General features: G+C 45.8%; 1 protein-coding gene across 1 annotated transcript in view; it reads left to right on the forward strand.

Annotated features, from left to right (window-relative positions):
* The first annotated feature begins 13045 nt into the window (after positions 1 to 13045).
* tmem184ba (transmembrane protein 184ba) overlaps positions 13046 to 21370 on the forward strand; it is a 107431-nt gene continuing 99106 nt past the window's right edge. The window contains exons 1-2 of the mRNA XM_068019911.1: positions 13046 to 13364; positions 15845 to 16066. Coding sequence (XP_067876012.1) covers positions 13326 to 13364; positions 15845 to 16066 — 261 coding nt within the window. The 5' untranslated portion in view covers positions 13046 to 13325. The remainder of the gene's footprint in view (positions 13365 to 15844; positions 16067 to 21370) is intronic.

The following is a 21370-nucleotide window of genomic DNA, read 5'->3' on the forward strand; positions in this document are numbered from 1 at the left end:
GCAGCAGCCAATTTGCGCACAGTAAGCTCCCACAAACAGCAATAAGATAATGACCAGATTTTCTGTGATGTTGATTGAGGGATAGATATTGGCCAGGACACCTGGGATAACTCCCATGCTGATCTTTTAAAATAGTGCCATGGGATCTTTGCCATCCACCTGAGAGGGCAGGCAGGGCCTTGGTTTAACATTTCATCTGAAAGACAGCACCTCCGACAGTGCAACACTCCCTCAGTGCTGCACTCGAGTGTCAGCCTTGATTTCAGTGCTCAAGTCCAGGAGGGAGATTTGAACCCACAACCTTCTGACTCGGAGGCAAGAGTGCTATTAGCTAAGCCACAGCTGACACTTTATAAATCCTTGTATGTGTCTGCCTATTTATATATTATTGTCTCTTCGCATGTGACATTATGCACTGGACAGAGCTTATGACTGACTGGCTGCTATTTAAACCAGCTGCCTGTTTACCAATCCCTGCACCCTTTTCATAGGCCATTTATTATTGGTCAGTGCATGTTCTGTGTCACAGCAAGGTAATAGACTACGAGGACAACTTGGCTTAGTTGATAAATGGTTTGATTTCCCAGGTAGCTTGCTAAATGCTAATTTTTTTTGCATTTCCCAGGTGTGTGGTGCCTTCCCTTGAGTATTTAAAGCTACAACTTGGTATAACAAAATGGTGCCATTTTATTAGATAATGGGGAATGTTTGGAAGCAGGTTTTCGTTCTGTGACTTCCAGTGTTGCAACATTAGGTAGTGAAGTAGAGGCCAAGTGCGATGTACTCCTTTACAAAGTATTTACAGCACAGAAACAGGCCATTCGGCCCAACAGGTCTATGCTGCTCCACATGAGGCTGCTTCCATCCCATTTCATCTGGCCCCACCAACATGTCCTATTCTTTTCTCCCTCAGGCCTATCTAACTTTCCCCTGAATGTATCTGTACTATTCATCTTAGCTGCTCCATGTGGTAGTGAGTTCCACATTCTAACGACTCTCTCTTGATAAAGAAGTTTCTCCTGGACTTATTAGTGGCTATCTTATGTATGGCTCCTGGTTCTGGTCTCCCCCTGCAAGTGGACACATATTCTCTAACCTTTCATAATCCTGAAGACCTCTTTGGGTCACCCCACAAAAAAGTCCCAGCCTGTTCTATCTTTTTTCTGATGGGTATAACCTCCCAGTTCAGTAAATCCTTTTTGTACCTTTTTTTTCTTCCCGATAGCAAATGAGAGCCTTCAGAGTAAAGATGACATTGGGGACCAGAAAATAGTTGTGAGGAAAGACATGAGATTCTTGGGACTGTTTCCACTGGAGTAGAGAAGGTGAAGAGGAGATTTAACATAGTTTATTTAAAAATGTTGAATTACAAAATGGCTACAGCACCAAAGGAGGCCATTCGGCCTGTTATCTCTGTGCTGGCTCTTTGCAAGTGCAACACAGGTAGTCCCACTCTCCCACCCTTTTCCAGTAGCCTTTCCGATATATTCTGTTTAGATGATTATTCAGTTCCCTTTTTGAAAGCCATGATTGAATCTGCCTCCACACTCTCGGTCAGTGCATTCCAGATCCTAACCACTCACTGTGTTTAATTTTTTTAAAATTAATCCTCCTCTCGCTTTTGGATCTTTTGTCATTCACCTTATCTTGGTGTCCTCTGATTCTCGACCCTTCTGCCACCAATGGGAACAGTTTCCCTCTATCAACTTCATCTAGATTTTGAACGCCTCAATCAAATCTCCAAATCCGTCTGATAGACTGAAGAGAGAAAGACTGTTTTCTCTGGGGGTCAGTTGGTTCCGAATTGTTTGAGAGTGAGCAGAGGGGCGAGGGAAAAAATTCTTTATGTGGGGAGTGGTTGATGTAGAGCTCATTCGCTATTGACCTAAAGGTAGCATTGTAGACGTGGGTTTTGATTAGAGATACAGCACTGAAACAGGCCCTTCGGCCCACCGAGTCTGTGCCGAACATCAGCCACCCATTTATACTAATCCTACACTAATCCCATATTCCTACCAAATATCCCCACCTGTTCCTATATTTCCCTACCACCTACCTATACTAGTGACAATTTATAATGGCCAATTTACCTATCAACCTGCAAGTCTTTTGGCTTGTGGGAGGAAACCGGAGCACCCGGAGAAAACCCACGCAGACACAGGGAGAACTTGCAAACTCCACACAGGCAGTACCCAGAATCGAACCCGGGTCCCTGGAGCTGTGAGGCTGCGGTGCTAACCACTGCGCCACTGTGCCGCCCTGTCGGATCATTTCTGAAAAAAGTTACATTATGTCTGCTGTACGTTGCTCTATCCCTCTAGTGTAATAACACCTTTACCACAAACTCATTCTCAGCTGGGAAAAATGGTTTGAAATACAGTACAAAGTAAGATCCCATACTTTGTTTAGAAAACAAAATCAAGTCGAGGAGGGACTAGAAACTGCTAGCACTGGGACTCTGAAATTAAAAACTGAAAATACCAGCCCTCCCTTCCTTCCTTCCTCTCTCTTCTGAACCTCCTACTGTACAACAGTAAGTACACTTCGCAAGTGCTACATTAGCTGGAAAGCGCTTCGGGATGTCCTGAAGTTGTGAAAAAGGTGAGACAAATATGTTCTTTCCTTGGTGGTGGACTTGCTGTGTATTGCAAATCCTTTCTGTTTCTATTTAAGAAAATTACATCAGTTCTCTGCCTCTGCTTTCTTGTACAAAGGTTGGAGTGAACTGACTGAAGTACAGTAAATGACTATATGACTCATTGTAAGGGACTTTGTCTAATATCAATGAAAGATGCTGTATAAATCCTTCCTTCCTTCCTTCATTTGACAGAGCACTTGAGTTACTTATTTCACAATTCTAATCCTGCTTTTTTTTTTCTGCCTTGTTCTGTGAAATTGTCTTTTTGGTCTCGCTTTCCCAATCGGGAAAAATGTATAGTCTCACTCAGCCTCTACCTCAATCTCGAGCAGGCTCTGAATGTCGCCTTAACAAGAGATCATAGATGGGACAGTGCTCTCAATGTTACTTAAAGAAATGCCACTATTTAGTCTAAACTAGACTGTAGCAGTTTCCTTTTCAGTGCTTGTCCTACTGGCAGTGTTCACAGGCAAGGACCGATAGTATTAACAGAATCTTGCACCAGAAGTCTCGCAGAAAAGCCTATTCCTGTTGTTGCCTGCCTCCCTATTTGTACCTCTTCCCCATTCTGGAGTCTCTGGATAGCGGTCAGGAGTAGGACTGCTAGCTGATCTTTTCCCATCCCTTACCTAGGGTGGACTCGGGCCACTGTAGCACACTATCTGTCTCTAACCGGGAGAAGCTACCCCTGTATAAATCTGAGAAGGAGCCTAGCACTTTCTAAGCTGTCAGCTGTCACTCAGTGGATAGCGTTCTGGCCTCTGACTCACATTTTGGGTTCAAGTCCCGCTCTAGAGACTAGAGCACACAATCCAGGTTGATGCTCCAGTGCAGTGCTGAGGGAGCGCAGCTGTGTCGGAGGTGCCGCCTTTCGACTGCGCTATTAAACCGAAGCCCCACCTGCCCTCTTGGGTGGATGTAAAGGATCTCATGGCGTTATTCAAAGAAGGGCGGGGTGGGGGGGGGGGTGGGGGGGTGGGGTTGTTCTCTATGTCCTGACCAACATTATCCCTCAACCAATGTCACTAAAAAGAAACAGCTGATCTGGTCATTATCCCATTGCTGTTCGTGGGAGCTTGCTGTGTGCAAATTGGCTGCCGCATTTCCTACATTCCAACAGTGGTTAGACTTTAAAAGTACTTCATTGGCTGTGAAGTGTTTTGGGATGCCTGAGATTATAAAAGGTGATATGTAAAATGAAAGCTTTCCCTTTTCTGTTTCTACTGCAGCTTGTGAGAAACAATTCTTTGTATTTGATAAGATCTCCCAATAGGCCTGGCTTTCTTTCTTGCGTCTGCTGATCCAGGTTACTGGTGAACACCTTCTGATTCATCCGTGAACATTGCCCTTGCTTTACAATACGTGTCACCATCAGATTGGTACTCGTCAATGCCTCAGTTGGCTACATCAGTGAGTAATTGAACAAACACAAGCTTGGAGAAGTCCAGATTTTGATGACTTGGCGGGGCCGGTAGCAAGGGTACGACAGAGCCCCATTCCCTGGTTAGGGAAAGGAACACCCCACAGGCTTCCCTCTCCTGGTTGCTATCCAGCAATCTCCGCTCGAAATATGGACGTGTTGGTCAATTGTGGAGCTGTTGCCACTGCTGTGGCTGCCATCGGCTCACACAACACGGGCTGCCTTGATCTGTAAAGTTCAGCTACTCTCCCCTTAACTACTCACGTCATTAAAAATAGCGAAGCGGGCCAACAAAGCCATGAAAAAAAAAAAATGCCAGCAGCATAGAATTGAAAAGCAGAGACATTTTGTTAAACATGCGCCAAATGGGGGTCAGACCACACTTGGAGTACTGTGCATAGTTCTGCTCTGCATGTTATAAAAAGGATACCAAAGCAGTGGAGAATTACAAGGATGATACCAGAAATGAGAGGTTATAACCATCAGGAAAGACCAAACAAGCTGAGGCCCTTTGCTCTAGGGTGTGACCAAATAGACGTCTTTAAAATGATGGAGGGGTTTGCTGGGCTAGAGGTAGAGAAGGTGTTTCCACTTGGGGACACCAACACTAGGGGTCATATTTATAAGATGGTCACTAATCGATCCAATGAAGAATTCAGGAGAAACATTTACCGCCAGAGAGTGGTGAGAATGTGGAAGTTGTTACCACAAGGAGCAGTTGAGGCAAGTGACATAGATGCATTTAAGGGGGAAGCTAGAGAGGGAGAAAGGAATAGAAAGTTAGGCTGATAGGGTGGGAGGAGGCTCATATGGAGCATAGATCAGATGGGCTGAATGGCCAGTTTCTGTGCTGCACATTGTGTAATGTATGTAATAAAGTAGCTCAGCCTTTGGGGAGTTCTGTTTGTTGCTTTTATAATGAATACACCCTAGGTGAGAGAGAACAGTGCTGCTGGGAACTTTCCACTGTTTGTGTTCAGTATCTGGCACTCCCAGCTGAGATGTAGCAGTGGTTCAGCCTCAATGGGACGCGTCCTTTTAAAGGAAAAGTGGATAAACATCTTGAGGCAAAGCACGATACAGGGCCATTGCAGGGGGAGGGAGGGTGCAGGGGTGGGAGGTGGAAGAGCAGAGCAGTGGCATTGGGTTTAGGACTGGTGTAGCAAACACAGTGACCCAAATGGCCTGCGTCTGCATGGTTAATGTCTGTGGTTCTGCAGAGAGCTTTGTCGGGGTAACTGTTTTGCAATCCATCGCTTTCCAATAGATTCATTGCAAAAACGGAGGCGCAAATTGTGAGCAAGGTATGAATTTAGCACTAAAATGGGTGTGTATGGATCGCCTGTTCACAACCAGTTGAATTCTCAGTGTCGTGTGACTCCAAGTAGGATGATGTTTACTACAGCAACTAATTGCAATTATCTAGCACCCTTGATGTAGCAAATCGTCCCAAGGCATTTCACAAGTGTTATTGATTGAATTTTACACAGAGCCACATAAGGAGATTTCAGGGCAGGTGGCCAAAAGCTTTGTCGACAAGGTAGGTTTTAAGAAGTGTTTGAAAGGGGGAAAGTAAGATACAGAAACAGAGAGGTTTAAGGAGGGAGTTGCAGAGCTTGGGGCCCAGGCAGCTGAAGGCATGACCACCGATAGTGGAGTGATGAAAATCAGGGATGCACAAGAGACCAGAATTAGCAGAGTGCAGATATCTCGGAAGGCTGTGGGGCTGGAGGAGGTTTAGAGAGATCAGGGAGGGATTTGAAAACCAGGGTGAGCATTTTAGAATCAAGATGTTGCTTGACCAGAAGCCAGTGTAGGTCAGCGAGCATAGGGGTGATAGGTGACCGGGACTTGGTGTGAGTTAAAATACAAGTGGAAGATGGAAGGTCAGTCCCGGGAGCATTGGAATGGTCAAGTCCAGAGGTAACAAAGGCATGGATGAGGGTTCCAGCAGCAAATGAGCTGAGGCATGGGTCAGAGTCAGGCAATGTTATGGAGGTGGCAACAGGCAGTCTTGGTGATGGAGCGGATCGATTTTTCATTAGCTTATCTTAGTCATGAGAGGTTATTTTTCTTAGTGAAACACTTAAATATGTTGGGGGTGTGTGAGTGGGGAGGAATGGAAGAGAAATAATCCCAAATAGACACTCTTGTTTATATGCCTCCATGGCTTTCCACCCCTTAACACCAGCTTAGATTTATACAGCACTTTTAACTAGGGAAAAATCCCAAAGTGCTCCATAAAGGCATAATAAGAGACACAAGGGCTAGGAGTCAAAGAAGGAGTTATTTGAGGTGACCAAAAGCTTGGTCAAAGAGGTAGGTTTTAAGGACTGTTTTTTTTTTAAAAAAAAAGGAGAGACAAAGGTTTAGGGTGGTAATTTGGGTCTAGGAAGCTAAATGCACTGCGGCCAATGATGGGGTCGTAGAGAGGGAGAAATGAGTCAGAGGAACAAAGTTTGGGGTGACTGAGGGGCTTCTAGGGATGGAGGAGGTTACAGTGATGAGCAGGCGCTAGTGCCATGAAGGGATTTAAGCACAAGGATGAGAATTTTTAATTGGGAGGTTTTGGAGGTGTTCCCAGATTCAAGGCCTTTGTGGGGGGGAAAAGGAGGTAAAGGTTCAAGATGATGGGGTTGAGCCTAATCCAGTCCTGTGTGGAGGGTGTATATGTAGGATGGAGCATTTGGAGATGAAAAGGCAGGTTCAGTGTAGCACCCACTTTGCCCCGTCTCTGTAAATGTACCTCCCAATGTTTATATTAATAGCACGTCAAATTGATAAAGTAAACAAAACTGCCAGTTTGTTAGCCCATTCTGTGCCTTGTGACCTAGCTTGGGAGACACTTGCTTGTAAACAGATTTGTCTCCTCTGGGATGCTTTTAGCTTTTCATTTTACACTTGACAATGGAACCAGGCATGCAGCTAGTGCAGACAATCCCTCTTTTTGGGAGGGTACTGCATTACCTTGTTACATTAGTGATGCGTGAGATCCAAAACACACTCATCGCTTGGATTCCCTGTTGCTTTTCCGTACAGAGCCGGGGAATGTGCTTGAAGGGATAACTCTTTTTTTTCCCCCATTCCTGATCAGCTGGCTGTGCTACTCTTAGAGCAAGTGATTTGGCACAGTGTGGGGCTCCCGTAATAAATCATGAGACTTCCTATTGTTCCCAATGGAACATTATCATACAAAATTTGACACTGAGCCACATAAAGACGATATCAGGATGGGTGACCCAAAGCTTGTTTAAAGAGGCAGGTATTAAGGGACATCTGAAAGGAGGATAGGGAGGCGTAGATGTTAGCTGTGGCTCAGTTGGTAGTACTCTTGCCTCTGAGTCAGAAAATTCCAGGTCACAAAAATCAAGGCTGTCACTCCAGTGCAGTACTGAGGGAGTGTTGCAGTATTGGAGGTGCCGTAATTCGGGTGAGATGTTAAACCAAGGCCCCATCTGTTTGCTCAGGTGGATGTAAAAGATCCCACGGCACTATTTTGAAGAGGAGCTGGGGAGTTCTCCTCAGTGTCCCGGCCAATATTCATCCCTCCATCGACATCACAAAAAGCAGATGATATGGTCATTATCACATTACTGTTTGTGGGAGCTTGCTGTGCGCAAATTGGCTGCCGCGTTTCCTACAATACCACAGTGACTGCACTTCTAAAAGTGCTTCATTAGCTGCTAAGCACTTTGATACATCTGGTGGTCATGAAAGGTGCTATATAAATGCAAGTCTCTTTTTTTTTAACTTTTCTTGGGGCCTCGGCCGCTGAAGCTACCTCAACAGTGACTTGCTATAACTATAACGAAACTGGGTTTGCTTTATACAGTAAATTAAAGATATTTTTAAAAATTAGAAACAAAATATCCCCAAGTAGCGGAACTCTGAAAACTGAGGAGAGATCTTGAGGCCTAAAACATTGGCTTGGTTTCAGTTTTTCCACAGATGGTGCCTGACCTGCAAGTGCTTCCAGCTTATTTTCTGCTGTCTTTCTATTGGGTTTACAGCAGTCACGTATAAAACCCTTAACGTGGAAGCAAAGGTTTGGCTTTGTGAGAAAGGTTCAGCTCTCTGTGACCTCCGACCTGTTGCTGAGCAATCGTGGAGTGTGAAATTAATGCTAAACTGCAAGATTGCAGGGTTGGGAGGGGGGGGGGGGGGGTGGTGGGGGGAGTGTTGGCAGCTGACTGGGTTGTTGATCGCAGCTTTTCAAACTGTTGGACAAATCAGTGGAAGGGATGTTAAAGGTGTACATTGTGCTGAAAAACAGTTGAGTTTTACAGCGTGGTGCAGACTGTGTCCCTTTGTTGTTCAAACCCATTTGCTGGTCTGTCACCCTCTCCTTGTGCAGTGCGTTGGTCTCGGCCCAGCAGAACAGTGTGAATTTTCGAGCCTTCCAGTCGGCCTTGAATCTTTAGATATTAGTACAGAATGAGGGCAGTATTGAATGAGTTTGAAATGTCAAAAGAAAATCCCATGTCTCTTGTACGCACTGCATACACTGTGCGTGTGAGCTGCCCTTGAGGAATTGTTCATTGAGGAAGAAAGACTAGCATTTCTAGAGTGCCTTACACGATGGCAGAATGTCCCAAAGTACTTCACAGTCACTGAAGTACTTTTGTAGCATAGTCACTGAGGTGGTGTTGGAAATGCGGCAGCCAGCGTTTGCACATCAAGCTCCCACCAACAGCAATGTGATCATCAGATAGTCTGTTTTCTTTTTAGGTGTTGGTTGAGGGATAAATATTGGCCAGTACTCCCCTGCTCCACTTCACACAGTACCATGGGATCATTTACGTCCACCTGAGAGGGCAGACGGAGCCTCGGTTTAAGGTCTCATCTGAAAGATGGAAACTCTTGACAGTGCAGCACTCCCTCAGTACTGCACTGGGAGGGTCAGCCTGGATTATATGCTCCAGTCAAGTGGGCCACAAACCCACAATTGCTTGACTCTGAGGTAAGAGCAGTACTCACTGACAGCAAGCTGAAATTGGGGCATCCCCCCCCCCCACTGTGTAGGATCCCAGTCAGACTGGGATTTACTGCTATGACGCTTTGCAGATCCCTGATCAGACGTAGTGCAGTGTGGGACCTAGTGCTGGGTTTTAACGCCTGGGTCCTCGATGTTTGGGAGCTTTTGCATAATAGTTCCATGTAAGAGGATGGGGGTGGGTGGGAGAGAGAGAGGTTGCTGTTGTGGCCTTACTAAAGTTTTTGTTTTGCAGTGACGTTTGTTCCTGATGGTTTTCAAAAGCTGATTTGTTGACCTAAAATTCAACATTTTCCCCCTCAACTCCATTATATGAACAATTTTAATTCTGACTCATCCAATTGGTTTATAAATACTTCCCCCTTCCCTCCCCCCGACTTCCTGGTTTTAAACAGAATTGAGGGCTTTTAAAAAAAAAGCCACTTTAAAAGGATTGAGAGTGGTGTCCTCAGCACAGCAACATATCAGCATCATTCCGATCAGAATTTCAAATCCCTTTCCCCTTTGCCCCTCCCCCTCCCAAACAACGGCACACATCACTTGGCCAAACTTGACTTGCTGATGTGGAAGATTTTTTCGGCCTGCAGCAGACAAGCTGACAGTAAACGTCCTCCTCAAACTATGCGGCTTCCCGCTCCCTCTTGCTTCCAGTTGCATGTCTTGGCTTTGCAGAGAGGAAGTGAATTTTGGAAGAAGGTGTAATTTTCTGAAGCTGCAGTCAACCCTTCATTATGGGGATTATAGTGTTTGGGGAAATGGAGTAAAGAGATCATTCTTCTTGTTTTAAGCTGGAATTTTTTGTTATGGGGAGAGCCGACCAATATTGAGGCCAGTCGAAGGATCTACCCTCTTTAATTGCGGGGGGTGGAATGCACTTGTACAGCCCCTTTATGACACTGAGGCCGAGTCCAGATTGAGCATTGTAGGAACAGTTGGAGGCCATTCAGCCCCTTGAACCTGCTCCACCATTTTATTACATCATGGCTGAACTGTACCTCACTTTTGTGTACCTGCTTTAGCTCCATATACAGAGACCCTTGCCTAACTAAAATCTGTTGATTTCTGTCTGGAAATCTTTCATTGCCGCAGCATCCATAGTCTTTTGGGGGAAGAGAATTCCAAATTTCCACTACCAAATGGTGAGAGGGATCTGGGTGTCCTAGTGCATGAATCGCAAAAGGTTAATATGCAGGTACAGCACAATTAGGAAAGCTAATAGAATGTTATTGTGAGGAGAATTGAATACAGAAGTAGGGAGGTTATGCTTCAGTTATATAGGGCATTGGTGAGACCACATCTGGAGTACTTTGAAGAAGTGACGAAAATGATTGATGAAGGAAGGGCAGTGGATGTTGTCCATATGGACTTCAGTAAAGCCTTTGACAAAGTCCCTCATGGCAGACTGGTAGAAAAGGTGAAGTCACATGGGATCAGAGGTGAGCTGGCAAGATGGATACAGAACTGGCTCGGTCATAGAAGACAGAGGGTAGCAGTGGAAGGGTGCTTTTCTGAATGGAGGGATGTGACTAGTGGTGTTCCGCAGGGATCAGTGCTGGGACCTTTGCTCTTTGTAGTATATATAAATGATTTGGAGGAAAATGTAGCTGGTCTGATTAGTAAGTTTGCGGAGGACACAAAGGTTGGTGGAGTTGAGGATAGTGATGAGGATTGTCAGAGGATACAGCACGATATAGATTGGTTGGAAACCTGGGCGGAGAAATGGCAGATGGAGTTTAATCCGGACAAATGTGAGTTAATTCATTTTGGAAGATCTAATGCAGGTGGGAAGTATACAGTAAATGGCAGAACCCTTCGGAGTATTGATAGGCAGAGAGATCTGGGCGTACAGGTCCACAGGTCACTGAAAGTGACAACGCAGGTGGATAAGGTAGTCAAGAAGGCATACGGCATGCTTGCCTTCATCGGTCGGGGCATAGAGTATAAAAATAGGCAAGTCATGCTGCAGCTGTACAGAACTTTAGTTAGGCCGCACTTAGAATATTGCGTGCAATTCTGGTCGCCACACTACCAGAAGGATATGGAGGCTTTGGAGAGGGTACAGAAGAGGTTTACCAGGATGTTGCCTGGTCTGGAGGGCATTAGCTATGAGGAGAGGTTGGATAAACTCGGATTGTTTTCACTGGAACGACGGAGGTGGAGGGGCGACATGATAGAGGTTTACAAAGTTATGAGTGGCATGGACAGAGTGGATAGTCAGAAGCTTTTTCCCAGGGTGGAAGAGTCAGTTACTAGGGGACATAGGTTTAAGGTGCGAGGGGCAAAGTTTCGAGGGGATGTGCGAGGCAAGTTCTTTACACAGAGGGTGGTGAGTGCCTGGAACTTGCTCCCGGGGGAGGTGGTGGAAGCAGGTACAATAGCGATGTTTAAGAGGCATCTTGACAAATACATGAATAGGATGAGAATAGAGGGACCCCGGAAGTGCAGGAGGTTTTAGTTTAGGCAGGCATCAAGATCGGCGCAGGCTTGGAGGGCTGAATGGCCTGTTCCTGTGCTGTACTGTTCTTTGTACTGTGTACAGCATTGGTCTCCATATTTAAGGATGGATGTAAATGTGTTGGAAGCAGTTCGGAGAAGGTTTACTAGACTAATACCTGGAATGGGCAGGTTGTCTTGAGGAAAGGTTGGACAGGCTAGGCTTGTACCTGCTGGAGTTTAGAAGAATAAGAGGTGACTTATTGAAACATATAAGATTCTGAGGGGTCTTGACAGGGTGGATGTGGAAAGGATGTTTCGCCTTCTGGGAGAATCTAGAACTGGGGCGGGGGGTAGGGGGGGTGGTGTCACTATTTAAAAATAAAGGGTCGCCCATTTAAGAGAGGGTCATGAGTCTTTGGAACTCTCTTCCTCAAAAGGCGCTGGAAGCAGAGTCTTTGAATATTTCTAAGGCAGAGGTAGATAGATTCTTGATAAGCAAGGGGGTGAAAGTTTTATTGGCGGTAGGCAAGAATGTGGAGTTGAGGTTACAGTCAAATCAGCCATGATCTTATTGAATGGCTTACTCCTGAGCCTAATTCGTCTGTTCATATGTGTGTATCTTTTGTGCGGAAAAATGTTTCTCTCCTGAATGGCCTAGATCTAATTTTACGATTGTCCCCTCATTCTTGGTTTTCCGCAACGGAGGAAGTAACTTCTCTACCTTTTAAACACCTCTATCAAATCACCGCCAACTCATCTATTTCTCCACAGGGAGTACAGGCCAGGATTACGCGATATGTCTTCAGAATTGAACCCTTTAAGCAACACCTCGTGATAATGACTGTACATCTATCAGTGCACCATCATCGTCATTGTTTTTAGTTTTGAGGATAAATGTACAAAATGGGGAATTTGATCCTCAAATTTTTTTTTTTTTTAAATGTGATTTTTAAAGAGTGCATCTCACCAAGACTAATTCCATCTTCCAGTGACCTGGCTCATGATGTACAAACTGTGTGTTTATATGGCGAAATGGATGGAAATGTGGTATATGATTCCCCAAAAACTGATGGTAAAGCCCGGAGTCTCCCCATAATATGATGGAAATCTGTGGCTTTCACTGTCTCAGCCCTTTCTTCCTCCCCTCACTTCAGATACATGTATCTTCTAATTTTAGCTTGCTTCATGTTGAAAACCCCAGTTGCTGATAGTGTCTAGGATGTTTTATGCAAACTGTTCCAAGCACTAGACCGGAGGAAGGGGGAAAACAAAACACCAGACAGGAGATTGGAGGGGAGTTGGGACGATGACTGAATGCTCGGTAGGATGTGAGCTTTGAAGGTGGTGAGATGCAGCTAGGTGGAGAGGTTTGGGGAGCAATTTTAAGCATAGGGCCCTGGTCACTGAAGGCTCTTTTACCAATGGACCAGGTGGAAGGAACATAGTTGTCAGAAAGTTGTAAGGTTGGAGGAATATGAAGGTGGAAATTTAAAGCCATGGAGCGATTTAAAAAAAATTTTTTTATTCCTTCCCCCCCCCCCAGCAATATCGATATATTGAGGGGACAGAAAGTCAGTGGAGTTTGGGGAGGACAGAGTACTTTTTGTGGATAGGCGTCACAATTGTGAACAAGTTTCGAGGCTGGTGAGGAGAATTGGAGAAGCTGAATCTGGAGGTGACGAACTTTAACCTTTCTGAAGAGGTGCGGATGAGGTCGTGAACTGACACGGGTGATCGAGATTGAAGTATTTGTTTTGGTGATCATTGCGATGTGAGGTTTGAGGCTGAACTCTGCATCACAAGGGACACTGGGCTTGGACAAGCAAGCCAAGCAGGAAATGGAAGTGGGACCAGGGCTGATGAAGGACGCTTACCAGGTGAACTTGTTAGTTTGCAGTACAGTATCCTGAGTGTGTTGGTGTTGCTGGAAATAAGCACTGGGATTTCTTGACTCAGCATTGGCAGTAATGGCAAGCTTATCCAGTGAGTTGCTGAAGATGGCTCATTTTTGTGTTAAATTAGCTGATCCTGACCGAGGCAGTGGTCGAGAAGCTCGGTTGTTACAGTTGGTTGTAGTACCCTCCAAAGGAGATGGAGGAAGCAGCCTAGTGTCCTGCTCCTTGCTGCCAGACAAGTGGCGCAGTGGTTAGCACCGCAGCCTCACAGCTCCAGCGACCCGGGTTCAATTCTGGGTACTGCCTGTGTGGAGTTTGCAAGTTCTCCCTGTGTCTGCGTGGGTTTCCTCTCTCATGCCAAAGACTTGCAGGTTGATAGGTTAATTGGCCATTATAAATTGCCCCTAGTATAGGTAGGTGGTAGGGAAATATAGGGACAGGGTGGGGATGTGGTAGGAATATGGAATTAGTGTAGGATTAGAACAAATGGGTGGTTGATGGTCGGCACAGACTCGGTGGGCCGAAGGGCCTGTTTCAGTGCTGTATCTCTAAACTAAACTATCCTAGCAGGAATTGAGCTCCAATGCGATGCTGTCCACCGCCATGGTAGCGTGTACTGTTGATGATGCTCCCTGGTCAAGACTCCCACGAATGGTTGCAATTGTACCCAGTACGAAATTAAGACCGATTTTTGCATTTCTGTAGCGCCTTTTATGACTTCAAGGTGTCCCCAAGCACTTTACAATGAAATCAGTGTTAAGGATTACCTTGGTTTTTGTTGTCGTAATTATCTCTGTGCTGTTTGACTGCCGCGCTTTAGTGGGTGGTTTTTGCCCCTGACTCCCCTCCTGAAGGCACTGACTGTGCCTCTCGCTGAGCTGCTGATTTGTGGACTGCCCGCTAGCACTTTCCCCAAGTAGCTAATCATCTGCAACGAGCCTGGGTATCATTGGCAAGCGTAGGCCATTCCAGCTGAGCCTAACTCTGTCTGCACCTACTATCAATACACTTCCCACAGAACTGCTGGGATTGGAGTGTTTGACATTAGTTCATTAAAGACTTTCATTTAAATAGCGCCTTTCAGAATGTCCCCCCTGCGCTTTAGAGCCAACAAAATACTTTCCGAAGTGTAGTCACTGTTGTAATGTAGAAAATGGAGCAACCAATTTGTGCACGGTAAGCTCCCACAAACAGCAATGTGATGATGCCCAGATAATCTGTGATATAGTGAAACTGGTTGAAGGGAAACTATTTGCCCAGGGGTGAGTTACCCCTGCTCTTTTTCAAAGTTCTGTCATGGTGGTCTTTTATGGCCACTTGAGATGGCCAAAGGATGTCACCTCTGACCGTACAGTACTGAGGTGGTGCTGCACTGAAAGCGTCAGCCTTGATTATGTGGTCGAGTCGCTGGAGTGGGACTCAAACCCACTCTAAACTGCTGACTCTGAGGTGAGAGTGCAACTCTGAGTCATGGCTGATGTGGGGTGAGTGTTAATTGAAACTGTTTAATTTTCCACACACTGTTTGTCTTGTTGATTTACAATCTTAGCAACAGATGGCTTGACCTGAGTGTCGAGGCAGATTGAGAAGCCACACAGCAGGCTTGTTAGTTCACGAGCAACAGGGCAGTGAAGCACCGCAGGCTTCTGCTGTTGAACGGCTTGCAGTAACGGCTGAGAGCAAGCCCCACATCAGTTGGGGGTGCACGGTGCTGGTTCAAGGTCCGACACCGTGTGAAGAGTAAAATGCAGTTTAGTCTCCCTTTCCCCAGCCAGAACCGATTCCCTGTCTCCGGTATGGCAGTGACGAGTAGAAGGGGAAAACTTGCACTTGTATAGCGCCTTTCACAAGCTCAAACATCCCAAAACATTTCACAGCTGAAGAAGTGTTGTCACCATTTGCAATGGAGATCCCGAGCACTGGAGTTCTCCCCTGTGTCCTATCCAACATTCATCGCTCAACCAACATCACTAACAGGTTATCTGCCCATTATCACATTGTGAGAGCTTGCTGTGCGCCAGTTGGCTGCTGTGTTTCCTACATGACGCCTATGATTAAACTTCAAAAGCACTTCATTGGCTGTAAAGCACTGAGGATGTGAAAGGTGCTGTATAAATGCAGATTTGTTCTGTCGTGCTGTGCAGAATTATCCTGCATATTACGGGGGAATGATTTCTGGGCTACAGTCTTATCTGTCTGGAATGTTGCTGTCGCTGTTTATGATGTCAAGGATGCCCTTGATTGGGTTACAACCTTGCAATTTAGTCCTTGCTGTGTTATCGTTACTTTAATAAAGCTTTGACATCTTGCTGTAGGGTAGGCCTTTCTCTCCTCTCATTCAATCACCTATTAATTTACTCCTCCTGTTTTTTGTCATCTCTTGCTGGCATCGGGTGTGTATCCGTTCCTGCCTTTTTGTTTTTTGCCCCATTCACTCCGTTCTCCTCCCCTCTCTGTGGCAGATGAACAGTAGACTGAACAATACCTCCGCAGGCGTCAACATGGTCTCCGTGGCGATGGCGGCTCCCGAGCCAGGCTCCAGCAGCACCGCAGCCGACCCCAGTGTCTCATGGCTGCCCGACACTCCGATGGCAGTGGAACAGCCGATATTCCTGATGACCACGGCAGCACAGGGTATCTCGGGTTTCTTCGTGTGGACGGCTCTCCTCATAACGTGCCACCAGGTGAGGGTCATCACTTTGCTCCATTTTGTTTGCATTGCCCATCCTACCTTTGGGGGTTGGATGTTCAGGTTAATCCCACTTCATTACAGACACAAGGACAACTAAGGAAGTACTGTTTCAGATGCTTTTCATCCTCAACATTTTTCCCTTTCAGGGCTTCGGGATATTCTAAAGCAGCTAGGTTGGTAGCACTCTTTCCTCTGAATCATAAGGTTCCAGGTTCAAGTCCCACTCCAGGGCTTGAGCACAAAAATCAAGGCTGACACTCCAGTGCGGTACTGTGGGACTGCTGCACTGTCGGAAGTGCTGTCTTTCGGATAAGACGTTAACCGAGGCCGCCTCTGTTGGCTCAGGTGGATGTAAATGATCCCATGACACTATTTTGAAGAAGAGCAGGGGTGTTATCCCTGGCGTCCCGGCCAATATTTATTACTCAATCAACATCTAAAAAACAGGTTATCTGGTCATTATCACATTGCTGTTTGTCCGAGCTTGCTGTGTGTATACTGGCTGCCGCGTTTCCTACATTACAACAGTGACCCCACTTCTAAAAGTACTTCATTGGCTGTAAAGCACTTTGAGACATCTGGTGGTCATGAAAGGTGCTATATAAATGCAAGTCTTTCTTTCACTCTGCAGCCAATGAGTTACTTTTAAAGTGTAGACCTTGTCATACTGTAGGCTAACAAGGCAGAAAATTTGCACACAGGAAGCCCCCTTTAATTTTTTTTTTACTCACTAATGGGATCTGGGCATCGCTGTCCAGGCCGGCATTTATTGCCGATCCCTAATTGCCCTTGAGAAGGTGGTGCTGCCTTTTTGAACTGCTGTCGTGGGTTGATAACAGTTGAGAGACTTGTTAGGCCTTTTCGGAAGGCAGTTAAGAGTCAACCACTTTGCTATGGGGTCTGGAGTCATGTCAGACCAGGTAAGAACAGCAGATTTCCTTTCCCAAAGGATATTCGTGAACCCGATGGGTTTGTACAACATTCGACAATGGTTTCATGGTCACCATTAGACTAGCTTTTAACTCCAGATTTATTAATTGAATTCAAACTTCACCATCTGCCATGGTGTACTTGCCTGGGCCTCTGGATTGTTATCCAGTGACATTACCACAATGTCACTGTCTCCCCTGAGCAACATTTACCTTTTTATAAAGCTCTGGTTAGGCCCCAACTGGAGTATTGTGACCAGAACTGGTCACCACGCTTCAGAGGGTGCAGAGGAGATTTACCACAATAGTTCCAGGGATAGGGGATTTTAGTTGTAAGGTTAGGTTGGAAAAGCTAGGTTTGGAGATTGAGGGGAGATTTAATAGAAGTGAACAAAATTATGACAGGCTTAGATAAGTTAGACAAGGAAAAGCTGTTCCAAAGAACAAAGAGAACAAAGAAAATTACAGCACAGGAACAGGCCCTTCGGCCCTCCAAGCCTACGCCGATCCAAATCCTCTAACTAAACCTGTCGCCTATTTTCTAAGGGTCTGTATCTCTTTACTTCCTGCCCATTCATGTATCTGTCTAGATACATCTTAAAAGACGCTATCGTGCCCGCGTCTACCACCTCCGCTGGCAATGCGTTCCAGGCACCCACCACCCTCTGCGTAAAGAACTTTCCACGCATATCCCCCCTAAACTTTTCTCCCCTCACTTTGAACTCGTGTCCCCTTGTAATTGAATCCCCCACTCTGGGGGGAAAAAGCTTCTTGCTATCCACCCTGTCTATACCTCTCATGATTTTGTACACCTCTATCAGGTCCCCCCTCAACCTCCGTCTTTCTAATGAAAATAATCCTAATCTACTCAACCTCTCTTCATAGCTAGCGCCCTCCATACCAGGCAACATCCTGGTGAACCTCCTCTGCACCCTCTCCAAAGCATCCACATCCTTTTGGTAATGTGGCGACCAGAACTGCACGCAGTATTCCAAATGTGGCCGAACCAAAGTCCTATACAACTGTAACATGACCTTCCAACTCTTGTACTCAATACCCCGTCCGATGAAGGAAAGCATGCCGTATGCCTTCTTGACTACTCTATTGACCTGCGTTGCCACCTTCAGGGAACAATGGACCTGAACACCCAAATCTCTCTGTACATCAATCCGTTAACTAATGTTACAAGGATTAGGGGACACAGATTGAAAGTTTTGGGGGAATATGAGGAAGAACCTTTTTTTACGCAGCAGGTAGTAATAACCTGGAACTCGCTGCCTGCAAGAAGTTGAGACAGTCAGCGACTTCATGAGGAAATTGGATGGCCACTTGAAGGAAATAGGCTTGCAGGGCTACAGGGATCGAGTGGTGGAGTGGGACTGACTGGATTGCTCTGTGGAGAGCTGGCATGGATGGGCCGATTAGCCTCCTTCTGTGCTGTAAATTACTCTGACTCTGTAACCAATTGTTTTTGGGGATGTTTGTCGCGTTCCAGAAAGCCAGTGGGCGAAGGATGATACTGGAGCCAATCTTTACTCCGTCTTCTATTTATTTACCAAATGAAACATTCCAAGCATATACTTCCTAACTCAACCCACACACCGTTTCAGCAAGACCTCAATTAATGCCCCTCACTTGAATATAATTAAACACAATTGATACTCAATTGACAATGCTGGTCGGGGGATAAAATGTTGGCCAGCTCACCCGGGAGCACCCCCCTTACCCTTCAAGTAGTGCCTTGAGACGTTTAACTTCCACATGAGGGCAGTCAGGGACTGGGTTTATTCTCTCGTTCAAGAGACAGCATCTCTGACAGTGCAGCACTCCCTCAGTATGGCATTGAAATGTCGAGCTGGATTACGTGCTGAAGTTCTGGAATTGGGTTTCAACCCACAATCATCTTCCAACCAACGACTGAGCCAAGCTGACACTTTAAATCTTGGGATTTTTCCTGCAGAGACCCCACCATGTTGGGAACCTTTCCTTGCCAGCCTGCTCCATGAATGTGGAGGAGCAACATCAACTTGCATTTATATAGCGCCTTTAATGCAGTAAAGCGTCCCACGGCACTTCACAGGAATATTAGCAAACAAAATTTGGCACCGGGTTGCGTAAGGAGATTTGGGACAAGTGAAAGCTTGGTCAAAGGGGCAGGTTTTGAAACGTGTCTTAAAGGAGGAGAGAGAAGTAGAGGGTTTTGGGGAGGGACTTAACCCGAGGCAGCTGAAGGCGCGGCTGCCAATGATGGAAGCAATTTTAAAATGGGGATGTACAAGAGGCCAGAATTGGAGGAGTGCAGAGATCTCAGAGGGTTGTAGAACTCGAGGGGGGTTCGAGATGGGGACGCAGCCATAGAGGGATTTGAAAACGAAGATGGGAATTTTCAAATTGAGCCATTCCTGGACCAGGGGTAGCATGTGCCCTGCTGTGGCACTGGCCATTTTAACAGGTGAGGTGTGAGTCCCTCTGACTGGTGGGGCTGCCTGGACTCTTGTCCAGGCAGATGTGCTGTGTACTTACAGGTAACAGAAATAGAAAGGAAAGAAAAGGCCATTCAGCCCATCTTGAAGCGCGTCCTTTAGGCATAGAAGGGTATGCTGATGGGATGGGAGGAGTGTAAGCACTGGCATGGACCTGTTAGTCAGAGTGTTCTTTTTTTTCTGTACTGTAAATACCATATGACAGTATGAAATTAAGACTCTCCTGGTCTAGCATCCCATTCTCTTTTTGTCCCTCTTTTAGCTTTCGAGATGGTTTCAAGAATTCCTTTCACAATCAAAATGGGTAAAAGAGCACATTCCCGACAGCAGTGTGGGAAGTGAGTAGGAAGTTGCTGCTACTCTCACAATGGACAGATGTTTGCTGCCAAAACGCAGCTCACGTTGCCTGTTCCTCCTGCAACTGGTTTTATTCCTCCAGCCTGTTGGCTGCTGTTTTGCGTTTGATGTATTGGATCAAAAGAAAACTTCATCCTAGATATTTTGAGGGCGGTCAACATGGTGCTAGAATCTCTAAACAAACCTCTGTGGAATCCATCAGGCACTCTATGTAGTCCATCATACGTTTGCTTGCTTGCTCACTCGCCCCCAAGTCCCGGAGACTCAAAACTACTTGGAACTGCAGAAATTTACAGTGCATCATTCCTGTGCCGCCTCGCGCAATCCAGAACTAAACCCAAAGCTCTTTTTTTTTTAATGATTATTCGTTTGTGCGATTATGGGTGTCGTTGACAAGGCCAGCATTTATTGCCCATCCCTAATTGCCCTTGAGAAGGTGGCGGTGAGCTGCCTTCTTGAACTGCTGCAGTCCACGTGGTGTAGTTATACCCACAGTGCTGTTAGGAAGGGAGTTCCAGGATTTTAACCCAGCAACACTGAAGGAATGGCGATATAGTTTGTCGTTTCCGGTGCCTAGGTCGATGCCGGGTGGTCCATCTGGTTTTATTCCGTATTGACTTTGTAGCGGTTTGATACAACTGAGTGGCTTGCTAGGGCAGTTCAGAGGGCAGTTCAGAGTCGACCACATTGCTGTGGGTCTGGAGTCACGTGTAGGATGGCAGATTTCCTTCCCTAAAGGGCATTAGTGAATCCGAAGTGTTTTTACAACAATCGACAATGGTTTCATGGTCACCGTTAGATTTATTAATTGAATTCAATTTGTGGTGGGATTTGAACCCATGTCCCAAGCGCAACACCCTGTGTCTCTGGGTTACTAGTCTAGTGACAATAGCTCTACGCCACCACCTCCCCTGTGCTCTTACCCCAGCCGTTGAAAGATGCAGTGGTCTCTGCCTGAGCCACTCCCTGAAACAGAACATTCCATGTTCCAACAACCTTTGACATATTTAAAAATAAAATCTAATCGCAGTCTTTTATTTAATTAGTATTCTTTTATTCTCCCCTCTAGTTACCAACTAACTGACCAGTAGTTTTCCCCTTCTTATTGTTATCAAAACCCTCTATACTTTTTAAGCACTTCTTTTTGTAATTTCCCTGCTCTGATGAAGAATCCTATTTTCTCTAGTCTCTTCCTAACTAATTTCCCAACCTTGGCATCAGTGCTGTACAGACTCGATAGCTTTACTGGTCTATAATAGGGCACCCGAGACTACACACACCACTTTAAAATGTGGTCTAACCATTACCTCGTGACATTTATCATGCTCTTATACTTGAAGTCTTTGTTTAGAAAGTCCAAAGTGCAGTTGGCATTCTGAATATATTTTAATCTACTTGCATTTTGGGGGAATTATGTAAGAGGTGTCTCTGTGAGGAGGGGAAGAAGCTGGACTGGGAACATGACTGCTGCTTTAGTTGAGGAAATTCTTATTTTCATTTGACTTGACCTCGTTTCCCTTTACATTC

Source organism: Heterodontus francisci, chromosome 41 (genome assembly GCF_036365525.1).
Source record: "Heterodontus francisci isolate sHetFra1 chromosome 41, sHetFra1.hap1, whole genome shotgun sequence".
Taxonomy (NCBI): domain Eukaryota; kingdom Metazoa; phylum Chordata; class Chondrichthyes; order Heterodontiformes; family Heterodontidae; genus Heterodontus; species Heterodontus francisci.